The sequence below is a fragment of the Phaethon aethereus genome, assembly GCF_964289735.1.
Source record: "Phaethon aethereus genome assembly, chromosome: 5".
Lineage (NCBI taxonomy): Eukaryota > Metazoa > Chordata > Aves > Phaethontiformes > Phaethontidae > Phaethon > Phaethon aethereus.
Window position 1 is genome coordinate 69,239,264 of NC_138579.1, and position 14,018 is coordinate 69,253,281.

A 14,018-nucleotide genomic window follows, 5' to 3' on the forward strand; every position below is an offset into this window, starting at 1 on the left:
GGAGGTGTTCTGGTGCAGTCCACATACAATCTGGAAGGAAAGCCTTGTGTACCTGCAGTTAATGATTTTGTATAAATGACCTAAGCAGTCAGATTTAGCTGCGGCTCCACAGACACTTCTTCTAGTGGAGAAGCAAAATCATCAGTTCTTTACCATCTTAGGCTGTGGGATCTCACAGAGAAATCAAATTGGGAAACAACATGGACAGAAAATATTCCTCACTTTTTAAACTTACATTTAACTTCCAGTTTTGCCTCCAAAACAAAAGTGTGGTCCAACTGTGGCTGCAAGTAGTTTACCTTTCTGTAACCCAGGCGACTGCTGGTTTATCTGAAAAGCAACCTTACCTACCTGTGATTCGGATTTAATTGTCTGACTTCTCCTAATAACCTAACTGCCATACCCTGAGCTTACTGCACACCTCCTGGTTGTGTCCCATCAGCCTCTATGGCCACCACACTGCAAACAGATAGTAAGACCAAGGAGCCTTAGCTTCAGGTTTTGGGTGCATGTCACAGCCCCAACCACTGTAGCCACAATCGATGTCAGACCAGATCCTGACTTAAACCAGCTTTTTATTACCGCTACTTTCTCAAGAAAGAAACAGTGCAAACAAGCAACGTTCAGGAAAAGGACTTTGGGATGAGAAGATGACAGTGACTCTTAACAGAGCAACCACTCACGATGTCAAAAGCTACAAATACAATAATCTGCACATAATCCTCTAAATCTGAGGAAATAGGGCTCAACTGAAATAGAACTGAATGAGCTCTGGTGTTCACAATTTGGGTATTTTTTTGTTCTTCCTTTTTTATCTTTGCCAACAACTTTTTGTGACGATCATCCTTTTCCTGTTATTTGGGTGCCTCTTGAATAGTTTGGGGAAAAAGTAGGAGAGAGAAAAACAGCATAAGAAACAAATCTTCTGCATTGATTTGAATTTTGGACAGAAATTCAAATCAAGCATTGGAAAAATCCATCCATTTGTAAGGTATCTCACCATCCCTGTTGACGAAGGTGCGGACAGAGTCAAGCTCTCTCTTCTCCACAGTGATGCCCAAACTTCAGGTCAGGGGAATGCAGAGTAGAGAGCATTAATCTGAGAAGAGGTCCCAAAACAGCTTAGATCTGGAGCCTGTACTACTGTGTCAGACTGTGCTAGTGTGCTCATATGCCATTCATAGCTCCTCTTGGTCTTCTGGTACACTCTGTGTACTGAGTATTTTGGGCCAGTTACTGACTACTGAAGGGATTTGTGGATGGTCTTATGCCCTAATCGCTTTCTTGACAGCAAGAGCTCTCCTGCTGGAGCAGAAGCAAGGCTATGTCTTTGTTACAACACTTGGATATATCAGTTAGAAGCACAACTCTCTCTTGCCCTTCAGATACAAGCAACTTGAAGAAATTAGTTATTATCTATGATGAGTCATAATTATTTATGTTAGGAATTTAAATCAAACTGATCAAGTCAAGAAACAGTAAGGGAGTAAAATAGACCAATGAATCTGGGTAAGATTAATATTCCATTTCACATTAATTTCATCCTTCATATAAAAGAGTAGCAAAACAATGCTTATGCAAGCCTCCTAGGTTAAATTTTGCTGCCATACTTATTCACACCAGGTACAAAATGCTCTTGAAGAAACAAAACAGCATTTCTGAGGTTCTTCCCTTTCCAGTATTTTATTTACTAATCTAACAAGTGCAAAAGCCTGTGAGACCAACTTTCCTTCTCCCCCAAGCACTGCCTGTTGGCAGTATCTTCAAGCACAGCAGGGGTTTAATAATCTTTCTTTTTCAAAATGACTTACAAGTGGATTTCACAAGAAATTAAAATGTTAGCGATATATTTGGATTGCCCTACTGGCTGAGATCACACAGAAATAAAAGTAGTGTTGCAAGGGTCAATATTTCTAACGCTGAGAACTACTGACTTTCTGCGTAGAACAGATGCTTCAGTCACTACTACTGAAGTACTACCGTTTCTCTGACCCCAGAGAATGTAGCTGAGAACAGACCTGGGTTGTGATAAACTCTTTTCAGATGTGCAGACTGTGCCTGCACAGGAGGCCTCTCAGAAGGTTCATGAAAAAGTCTGTGGGAGCATATTTGAGATACTAAAATAACTCCCCATTTTTCTAGATACTAAGCACTAGCAAATTTGTTTAATCATGGTATAGGAGTTAAAGAAACTGAGCATCTTCCAAAACTAGCCCTGTATTCTGTTTGCGTTCCAGGCGAAAGAGGAGACAGTAGTATCAGGGCAGGCAACAAAAATAAGAGAGGATAAAAATTTACAGTTGGAAGCCACCCATGGACAAACTATACCGTGATCTGGGACCTGAAAATTGGAAGAAATAACTAGAAATCACAGGGCAAATAGAAACACTGCAATAAAAACACATAGAAAGACAAGAAAAACAAAACTTTGAGCAGGGTGAGACTTCAAAAGTTCTCAAAGTACTTGACTCAGGCAACCATGTGTTTTTTGTCTGTCTAGGTCACTGAGGGATAATTCACATGCATTTCAGGTATGTTTTAATATAACATAGATTCTGAAAACAATTTTGATTGTTTTGTTTCTAAGTGACCAGAGATTGTCTGCACCATGTTAACTGGTACCCAGAACTTGTATCGGTTACCTTTCCAACCAGGTGTGCTAGTACAGAGTTGAATCACATTAACCTCCTTGAGGATGTACAGATACTTCGGGATTGCTTTATCTTCGTGACAGAGAAAACTGCTAATTCTTCACTCACAAAGAACTTTGGAGCACTGCATTCCCTTCATACGTCTGAGTTTTGCTATAAAAGAGGCCACCTGATTGCCAGTGTAAGAATTTAATTTAGCACCTCAAAAGCTGATTAAAATACATTTTACAGATACTTTATATATATGTGTGTGTGTTTGGAATGTGGCAGATTTATTACTGTGGACTTTTAGATATAAAATGAAGAAAAATAAAATATGTCCAAAGTGTTTCAGTGATGAATGAAGCTAGCTCCTCTTCATTTATGTGAAAACACAAGATTAGGGTTGTTCTTTATTTATCAAATAAAGATATCAGATTTATTTTTACAACTGTCATGGCCCTTCTCTCATGAGTGGCAGACACACAAATGATGTCAGTATGTATGACTAACAACTAAAAATAAAGCAGATATTCTTGCACAGGCTACGTAATATTCTATTAATACATGACCATTTTGTTTAGTTTACATTTTCTTTGGACCTTGCCCATTCACAGCTTTCTCTGAGCAGTTTCCTTGTATCACATACTGTGAACTACTGTCACTCATGCACTTCTAGCGGTTTTAGAAAGAAAAAAAAATCTGCCTCATCTTCATCTGATGAAAGCACTTTTCATCAAGAGTTTAGCAATTCATCCCTCTCCGTGACCCTTCTAATTCTACCAAGTTAAAAAAGAAAATCCATAAAAACATTTCCCAACTAATCCCTTTCTCTAATATGTCATTCTGGGTTTTTATCCCTGTAATAAATGCCTTGCTGCATCTTTACTGTGATTAGTCTCATGGGATGTACATGTGATGAGCATCTCCTCAGGGTCAGACTGAACACGGGTCAGAATCCCATAGCAAATGCTAACACACATTTCAATCCCCCCAAACCACCCAAGAAGCCAGTACTTTAGCATCAGTGTTTATATAGCACAGTGTAGCTACCAAGTTGGCAGGAAGAGGGGCTAAGACAAAGCATTTTTATTTCTTAAATGTGAGACTAAGGTGTTTCCAAAGTGACAAAAAATTGAATTCCATGGGGTTTAATGTTTCCTTTCCTCCAAGCACTGCACACAGTGAGGTCGCTAAACCCCAAACAGGCATGTGTATCCCCAGAAAATCAAAACCCCAGTGCTGACTGGATCATGGACTTGCTAAGTCTCTAAAAGACAGAAAATATATCTGGTATCAAGTGGAATTTCTGCTCAGAAAGAGGAAAAAAGCAGGACCTCCTTATAGCCAGTGCTTCTGGCGCTTGCACAGCACGCAAGAAGTACCGAGAATTGTAAGAGCTCTACTGCCTTTGGATGATGGAGAGGGAGGCTATCAATCTCTCACATTGGAATAATTTTTTTATTCTCTATAATTACATTTTGACTGGAACAGGGATGTGAATCCAGATTTAACCGAACCTGGATTTTTGTCGCATGTGCTAAGTTTGAATGACTTCCTCAACACTGTTACACAACTGAGACTTTTTTAAAGCATCACTGCCTTTTTACCTGGACTCTTTGTTCTCTACACAACCTTGTTGTGTTCATTCTGACATCTTTTTGTGACAACTGAGGAACCACTGACATGGTGACACAAAATAGGATCGGATCTTGTTCTGTAAGATTTTCCTTTGATTAGCAACGGGAGTCTGTCATATGGTGTTCCAGTCCTGCCATGCAAACAGCCTTAAATTATGCTTCACAAGATTTCATCCCAAGTAGTAACAATGACAATCCTTATTGTACCCTTTTTGTTTTTCCAAACTTTTTTCTAAAAGCAGACTGACATGTATAGAAATCTCACTAGACTTTACTGCATCCAAGTTCTATAAAATAGTCTAAAACAAGTGTGCCTGCAAATGTCAGACCTCTGGTAGATTTTAATACAATGTGAAAATCATATACTTGAAACTGAAAAAATAATCCCTGCAGGGATGATTTGATGTTGGATGGGCATGCCCCCCTTTTTCTAACAGTAATAATTAATTTGTAGTCAGTTTCAGTAAATATACATTTTCCCTGTAAATAAAGATTTAAAACTCACAGACCAGACACAGTCTCATTTTCTATTTCAGCATTTTGACATCATTGGTTAGTGTACCCCACAAAAGTCATTGGTCGCTCTCTCAAGCTTAGATGATACTATCGTAAGGAGATTTGAAAAGCGTACGAATTTCTTCTTGCCTTGTTTTCCAGTTCATGTCATAATAACTTAGAATCAAAGGCTCCTGAACTATTTTTTTTTTTAAATATTAAACTCTTCATTGAAATTTAAATCCTCTTATTCTTGGGATATTTATGCATATAATAGTCTCAAATTCTAATGTTCAAACAAGCAGCAAGATAAGGGATGTCTCTACAAAATTCAGCATCCCAAGCAACCGGTTGCAGTGTTTCTTCTTTTGCCAGGGAACATATTTTCTGACTTGTCTTTCTCCAGAACTGCCTGGAGTGTCTATTGTTTTATTCTGCTGATAAGAATCTATGTTGATCTTACATCTCTGCATAAACAGAAATATTGCTTCATCTTTAAATCCAACAAATCAATGGGACACAACTGTGTACATCTCCCAAAGAATAGATGCTGCTCAACCATACTCATTCTTTATCTGTGGGCACCTCCTAGATCTCTGTAAACACACTCAGTATAGAAAGTTACTTAGTACCACTCATGACCCCCAAAATTTTATCCTTTCTAGGTATCAGCAATTCTTCCTGGTGGTGTTAAATTTTCTGAGTTACAAATAACCAAGCAGTTCCGGGGCATGCTTAAGTCTTACTTTTTTTAATCTCCCCGCCCCCTCCCCCCCCTCAAGATATGCAAGATTTTTTTCATTTTCTTGTAACTGACCAACAAACATCTTTCTCAACGGTTTTGTTCATCTACCCTTCCACTGAGAACTCCATACAGAAGACTCCAGGCCTTCATATTTTAACCCAAGAGCCAATATTCTTTTGTAAAGATATGAAAAGATCACATCTGCTTTTAACTTGCCTTACATTTTTGCATGACAGTTACTCATAACGTAGCTTTACCTCTCTCTAGATTGTACCCGTTCTTTTGACACTTGAAGGCTTTTATGAAGTGCTATTACACATTACTTCTCTTGCATTTATTCTCATATATTGGATGCTTGCAAAGCTGTGCCCAAACTATGCAAAGCTCTGGTTTATTTCTGGTTTTTGTGACTTGAATTTTATTTGCTATTTGGCATCCCCAATAAATACTATAACCTCAGAGCTTTGCTTGCATTCTGTTAATCTTACTCTAGCCTAAATAACTTCCATTAACTGGGAACTTTTATAATGTTTTATGAAGTGTTCATATGGGCTCTTCCAAACATTCTTGTGCGCTATTTTCTTTAAATCATGATCATTGCTTCCTACCTGATCAGGGCACAATCTCCCAGAACTGCAAAATTATCATTTCAGCCCTACAGACATCACTAGCTCTCCTAAGTTTAACCCTCCTCCTTCCATTTAAGATGAACCTTGCCTATGTTTTATCTTATTTATCTTTATCTTTATTAAGTGCAGCATTCTTCAGATTTCTGTCCTACACCTTCTGAAGGCTTGAGTTAACAAAAATTATTAAACCCACAAATGCTCCAGAATCAGCCACATCCAAAAATAAAAATACAAAAATACCTTCTAATAGCTCCCCATTTTTTTCTGACTACTGTTTGAAGGCTCAAAGGAGAAGATATTTGAAGTATTCCTTTGTAAGTTAAGTAGTTTCTGTTGCAAGGAAATTTTCAGCTGCTTAACACTTTTATTTAGGACACTGAATTTGTTCCTTTTTATTTCATTTCCATAAGTGGTATTTGTTTTTTATGGATTGAGCAGAAAGTCTTTTTATTGCATGACTAGTTTTACCTGGATGTCCAAAGCCCCAGCTGAAACCGCATCATATTGGACCCTTAGGAAAGTCAGTCCTGTAAACCACATTTCTCACATCTGTACCTGGATGTACTTACTGTCTTCAAAATAATAATGCAAAGTTTGGCCTTGATTTTAACATATTCTTAGTTGGGAAGTTCACCAGTGGACAGAAATTATGGAATGCCACACTTCTTTCCCCAAAATATTTACAAGTAGGTTCTACCTACCTACTTATCCTAAGCCTCACGAGGGGACTTGTTCTACTTAACCAATACATTGTTCCTTGAGGAAAGGGCTTGAAAGAGACTTGACCTTATCCATGTCTCCATCCTGAGCTGCTTAGATAGCTGACATACTTACAGTCTTTTAAAGCCCTAGAGTTGTCTTTCTATAATGACTGCAGAAGCAAATTATGTGCTCTGTGTAAAAGACAATGCTGCTATTACTGCACATATTTCTGAATGTTAGTAGTACTTGGAAGTTGCTTAGAGTTAAAATGGTAGCTGAATATGCATTGGTTACAAAATAGAACTAGGAACAAAATACCCTGTAAAGAAACAAAGGCATAAAAGCACTTCTACTGAGCAGATTTTTTTCCCTAAAGTAGGAGAGAAATTTAAAGTGAAATTTCTGTCTAGCAGAAGCAAATGTTTATTCAAAATTAATTATGTACTCACCTTTGACTCTATCTCCTTTGTGCAGATGAATTTCCCCTTCTCCTTGAGGTTGATATGGCTTTACGACAATAAATAGTCTTCCAGGTACAGCACTGTAAAGCTTGCGTTTTGGACCCTGATAATCCAAGGCAGACAAAGTATCCTTGTTGGCACTAGGATTGTAAATGGCACTGGAAATTTAAATTAAAAAACAGCAACTGGTTATTTAAAATGGGCAAAGTTAATCATTTACCATCACCTTAACAGGATTAAATTAAGCAGTGAATAACATTGTCATCCAGTAAGACATCTAACCCTTCAGAAAAATACACATTTTTCATCCTAAACACATGCTTTTAATGGTTGAAATCTTTCAATATGAAACATGATCAATATTCATCTCACCATGATGGCCTAGGAAAAAAAACACATAACACTAAAGCTTCTAGTTTTTCTGCAAATTAAACTTGTGCATTCACAGACCCTGATGAAGTTCAAAATTTATAGGCAAATCATACATTAGAAGCATCATAATTTGTCAGAAAGACTTTTAAACATCAGTAATTACAATTATTGTTGGGAATGGATAGCTTTGTAATATTGTAATATTAACTAAACAATCAAGACAATTGAATTATTAACTGAACGGACTGAACAATCAAGTTACTTCATCACTCCAAGGCCTGGAGTTAAATTTTAGATCTGCACAAAGCACGGTTCTTATGGCTACATATTCTCCAGAAGATCATTTCTTACTGATGGCAAGCAATAGCTCTCCCAATGACTTCAGAATGGTATGCTCAGATTAACCATAGGTCATCAAACAACACACAATCTACTTACGGTGTCTAAAGATGAAATTATTGAAAGCTGGTGAAGACTGCACAAGATCATTATTAAAGCTCCAGAAAAATGAGTGAAGTGTCAAAAATATAGGAAAAGAGAAGGAGGCAAGTATTAAAGAAGGTAGAAAACCTACAGGAGATACCATGGCAAAACTGCAATACACTACTATTCAACTTTTTAAAAAAAAAAACATCGAAACTTGAGGTCTTACACAGAAAGTCTAGAAACAGAAAATATTAATGAGAAAGAAGAGTATCCATAAAGATTTATAGGCAAAAGATAGAGTACCAAAGGAAGAAGAATGATTTAATGGTGGTCTAGCGTCACAACACTCCGCTTACTTTCATGTAAGGAGACAGAAAAGATCTCAAATTGCTATAAGCAAAGTTACATATGAGGGCTAGAGTTTACTGTTTCTTCGCCTTTTTCTTTTTTAAACCAATCTCCTAGCAAAAGAGGAGTCAATGAGGCTCTCAATATAGGTAAAGAAGTTGTCTGGTAAAAAAACCAACACATAGTAGTTCTTTCATATCAGGAACACTTCCATTTTCCTGCAGTAACTTCTTCACTGTTTGGAATAGCATCCTCCTTTCACCTCGTTGTTCTATTACTGTGAAGAGGTGCTAATAAACATAAGCTGTACTTAGGGTTTGAAAGTGAGCTCTGGTTGCATGTCTCTGATCGAGTTCGCATCAGAAAGATGACATTCAGGTTTCAGTTCTTTTGCTCCATTCCTTTTTCCTTATAAGCAAAGAAATAGTCATCACCATAAAAAAAAAGCCAGACCTATAAACTGGATGCTACACATCCAATTTTCACTTGTATCAAGCTGTATCTTCTGCCTAGTCTGGCAGCAGCCAGGTAGCAGCTGTTCACAGTGTTACATCCCAGCACCTTCTTTAACTCCTATCACAGAAGATTCATTCATTTTCTCTTATTGAAAGAGGAGGGGGAAATGGCACTAAATGTATCATTTCTCGTGAGACAGGCTTACTAATGGAAATCAGGGCTGCAACACGGGATAGATGACTTCTTAAAAAAAAGATCTTTACTCTCCCACCTCGTCCCCAACTTGGGCTCCCAGCCCAGCAAGACCCATGCTGTGAAGGAGCAGGAGGAGGATGCAGAGATTTCAGAAGACATGTGGACGTGCTTCCTTCTCACTCAGAAGAAGGTGGCCATCCTTGGTGGCTCATTCCTGACTGAGGCTGTGCTGGCACCTCCTTTCACTAAGCACGGTGGGACAAATTCCACAGGAAGGGTGCCAGTTCCCTTGCCTCCCCCAGCTCCCCCTGCAAAACCAGCTGGGTATGAAAAGCAGCAGCCTCATGAAAAGATAAACACCTGAGCCACACAGGCTGTAAAGATCACAGGAACCCCTTCCAGCATCGCCTTCCAGCCTTCTTCTTTCCACAATGCAAACTCCCAAAATCTCATTAACCCTTTGTCGTACTCTAACCTTCCTCATTAATTAACCTACTCCTTCTGGCTGTTTCTGCTCCAGAACCTGCTATATCAAAAAGGGCTTTTTCATCTAAGGGGAACAACAGCTTTGTGGTGAATGTATTATTTGCAAATAATAAGCAGAGACAGCAACAAGTCCCACATTTAGCTGACAGTAAGTAGGTGGCCATACAGTTAAACAAAATCTGTGAGGAAAGTGTCATGTAAGGTGCCATTCATGACTGCAAAATGGGCCTGTGGCAAGAAAGGGCATTGCCTGCAGGAAAAGTTATATATAAAATGCTTTCAGTTGTCTTTAAATTTAGAGAGCTTCCAGCTCTCTTCTCAGTACTGGCACATACTCTGGACACCTCTGCAACAAGTCTTGATGTACATATGAAACTCTGCAGCTGGGTAGCAGTTTAAGTAGCTGTGATACTGATGCAATAAGAGAAAGACCAAAATTTTATATTTTTTTAATTTTAATTTCAGGCATTAAATTGATTTCTACTATCATTTGTGCTAGTTTTCAAAATCAAGTGCTTTCAGAAAGGGAAGAGGAAAGTATCTGAATAAAGTCAAGCAAATAAGCTTATACAAGCTTATTCAAAAAAAATTTTTAATTGTTCCCCCCACCTCAAAGGATTGTTTATACTTGAAGCATTGTAAGTGGGTTATCCTTGGAATATTGATGAAAAGGCATATTTTGTCCCTTGCAGCTAAAATAATCGTTGACTCTAAGGTAGAGCCTCGCACTCCGGTGGCATCAGCAGTATCCAGTGGAATACAAGGACACTCATTCTCTGAAAAGCACCTCACAGCCACCTCCTCACCTAAGCGAAGCCTCGTTACAGACAACCTGTTTTTAAGCTGATACGGGTCTCTGTGAAAAAGCGTCACCCAAATTATAATCAAATGAGTTTTTGCCATTATTGTAACACACAAGGTAACATGAGTTTGCTCTACTCAAGTTCATGTCATAATGGACTGGCACAGGAAATTTGTATCTTGTTCCTTCCAGCGACTTGTATTTCAGACAAGTGTTTTTTACAACACAGCTATTTCCACTCTCCAGCAGTATTGTTACTATCACAAACAGTGCTCACCAGTTTGGGTGCCTACAGCCAAGGAGAGAAGAAGAATGTGCAAGGTAACAGGTGACAGCTTCAGCTACATGACATTTTGTTTTACTGACTTGAAAACTCAAGTAAAGATCCATTACACCTACAAATGACAAAGAGAAACCAACAGCTGCATTTCTTAACCATACCCATGTCCTTTTCTACTCCAAACAGCGGATATTTTTTGACATTAGGAAACAGAACAGACAAAGCCTGATATTTTAAATGACCACTGAATTAAATGTGTTTGGTCAAAATGTTTAAGCTCTAATTCTCTCCATCAGTACTCAGCTCTGCAGAACTCTCCTTTTTGCAGAACTTTCCCTTCATTTTTGCAGCCCCGCGCTTTAACCCCTCGTCCTGGTGCAGCTCCATCACTTGCACACTTGCCAGATGCAGTTCCCAAGTCCTCCTCAGAGTGAAGCTGTAATTGTCTGTTCACAGGGCAGTGGCTTCACAAAGCTGAAGCCCCCATTTGTGATCAAAACTTAGACACAATCCTCTGTTTTATTATATTACTTACAATACCTACATCACTCTAATTAGTCAGGATTTGCTCTCCAGTGGGACATAGCTGCAGGACATTTGCAGAGAGTGCCTGCTAAATCACATTTGTAAATCAAGAGGAAAGGAAGAGCAGCAAAGTCACAGGGAATGTAGAACCCTGCAGCAAGGATAATTATGAAGGAAGGCCATGACACCTATCACCACCATCTCAGGAAGCCCTCTATGCTCTGGGCCAGCCTCCTACACAGCCCCACTTATTCCCTCTATTTTACTCTTTGGTTCAGCACACATCCACAGAAGGGAGAACTTAAACATCCTCTGCTTCATCATCCATGAGCAGCTCTAACACAGGTTTCAAGCATGTCCAATACTTTCATGAAGGGATCAAGTACCTCAGAAATATTTTACTGTTCAGTTAAATACAATTGTTATTTCAACTGTTAAAAGATTTTGAGAACCAGCACCTTGATTTGGAGGTGCAAACTCAGTGATAAGTCACTGCTGAGCTTCGCTGAGCTTTAAAGTCTGTCTGGCTGCTGGAGCTCTGTGAAAAATCAGCTGGCTTTGACTGGACCTTCCAGCTAAAACATTCACAGTTGGACATGTCCCACTGTGCTGAGATTTTATTACCTATATATTATATAGTGTGCAAAACGGGCATATAAATAACATAAAAGAACATGACAGTCCAGCAAGATGACGTTAGGGATATCTCATGCTGTGCAAATAGTCAAAAAGTCACCTGATGTGCCTGTGCTGCTGCCGTTTGGCATCCTCTCCCAGCCTGTTTAGGGATGGTGACCGGCTCCGGGAGGACGGAGTGTAACTCCCCACAGTTTTTACAGTTCCATTAGGATTATTCTGCATCTGTTGAAGTAGATGAGGTGAAAGGCTCCGGTGTGAAGAAGCAGAGGAAGAGGCTGACCACTCAGGGAGGTTGTTGATGTTCAGATTGTTGTCACTGTTGGAACGAAGCAAGATCCGAGGTGCTGCTAAGGTGCTTGGGGGTCTCCGCCTTCTGTTTGAATAGGTGGGAGCCTCTCTAAAGGGCACTGTATGAAGAAAGACATCCAGGGTAATCTCAGATGATTTCACCACTTACATGTGTTTACCACCCCATAAAAAGACTTAGCAACATATGGCATTGTTTCTTCTGCAGAGACAGAAACTCTACCTTGCCTGCATAGCTTATCGAATTCATTATCTTGAAAACATCATTAAAACTGAAAACAACTGAGCAATGGTAACCTGTTAACTGGCTTTAATAAAGTTAGGCAACACCAGTGGCATGAGTCTGCTGAAGAGTCTAGGAAAGGGGAAACACCTGATTATTGCCAAGTCTGAGTCTCAAAAAGTCCATACTCATGCTCACTGTCATATTCAATCAGAAAGACACAGAACAGGGTTGATCAGAAGAATTTTTGATGTGTGATCTTCTAACTTCCTCCTCCCATTGGCACCCAAACTGGGAGAATTTTCTTCCATTGCAAGTTGACGCCTAACCTGAAGTCTGTAGTGTTAACAGTCACCTTATCCCCAACTTCCAGGTTAAAATTGAGGACATAGATTTTTCTTCTGGCAGAACTCTATTACATTGCTATAATCCCTAGGTATTCCTCTCTTTCTAATCTAGGCATTTCTACCGCATCTATTACTATTGTATATAGAACATATTACCCGAGGGTAATACCCTCACTTCGTCACGTGCTGTGTCCCAAAGAGAACATGACTGTATCCAAAGGCTGCAATATACTACTTAATGAAATAGTCAGAACAGAAAACAAAAGCAAGGGCACTAAAAATCTCATACAAACCAGAGGGCCCATCCTTTCATCAGTGTTACCGGCACAGCACCGCTGTCATACCAGAATTTGTACAAGCAGACGCTACATTTCCCAGATGTCCTTTTCCCACTGTAGCGGGTCAGTTAGTTCCACATGCAACTTAAAAGGAAAATTTCCTAATAAAAGGCACCCAGCTATCACTAGATGCAATGGCATTTCCTACCCATATTATAGGGTAATAAAGGATCTGACTCTGAAAACTCATGCTTGCCTCAGTCCCCATTCATGCAACTGCTCTCGTTAATTTATTTCCGTGGAACCCACAGGGTTGCAAGATTTGATCCAAAGTGCACATATTTACATCTGAAAAGTCACAGTAGTGTAACAAACAAAAGGCAGCCAAGCATTATTCTGAGGACTTCATTGAGCTGCTGGAATTTTCAAAAGATCATATTTCAGTTGGGAAAGAAGCCCCACAAAATATCATCCCACATGTCTAAAGTGCCAGTAAGTGCCACTTACAAAGTGCCAGAAATGTCTACACATTCAATACCCTTCACAAACACACAAAAACCAGAATAAGAATGTCTGTCATACTGTACAAGTAAATAAATTCACATAAATGTGAATATACATAGGAATCAATCTGTCCTGCCTTGAAATATAGCTTTCAATTCAGAGAACACAGCAAAATTTAAGGTTTCTAAGCAAAACTGAAGGCATATTTATAACACAAAATAAAGATGGAAGGGCAAGTAAAAGAATGGTTTATATAATTTTCACCAGATTCGGTTTATGATTAACTGTGATTTTGAATATCTTAAAATAACATCTTTTGTATTTCTAATGAGCTGAAACTTTCTCTGATAAATAGCTCAACAACATCAGAACAACCAAACAAGAGAACAGTGTGCAGAGAGAGATAGGGCTTTAAATTAATTGCATAATATTTCATTTAAAACAAGGCTGAAATAAGGGCAGTAGTCTTTAAAAGCTGTTAAAGGGGATAAAGCATAGAAGTCCAATATTTGTGCTAGAAACTGGCAGA

General features: G+C 38.9%; 1 protein-coding gene across 2 annotated transcripts in view; it reads right to left on the reverse strand.

The window, feature by feature from the left end:
• The window catches only part of SHANK2 (SH3 and multiple ankyrin repeat domains 2), a gene marked incomplete at both ends in the record, with an annotated part of 313,032 nt that overhangs the window by 211,281 nt on the left and 87,733 nt on the right, over window positions 1–14,018 (reverse strand). For both annotated transcript variants that reach the window (XM_082000563.1, XM_082000564.1), the window contains 2 exons: window positions 7,291–7,460; window positions 11,929–12,238. In XM_082000563.1, the coding sequence (XP_081856689.1) occupies window positions 7,291–7,460; window positions 11,929–12,238 (480 nt within the window). The remainder of the gene's footprint in view (window positions 1–7,290; window positions 7,461–11,928; window positions 12,239–14,018) is intronic.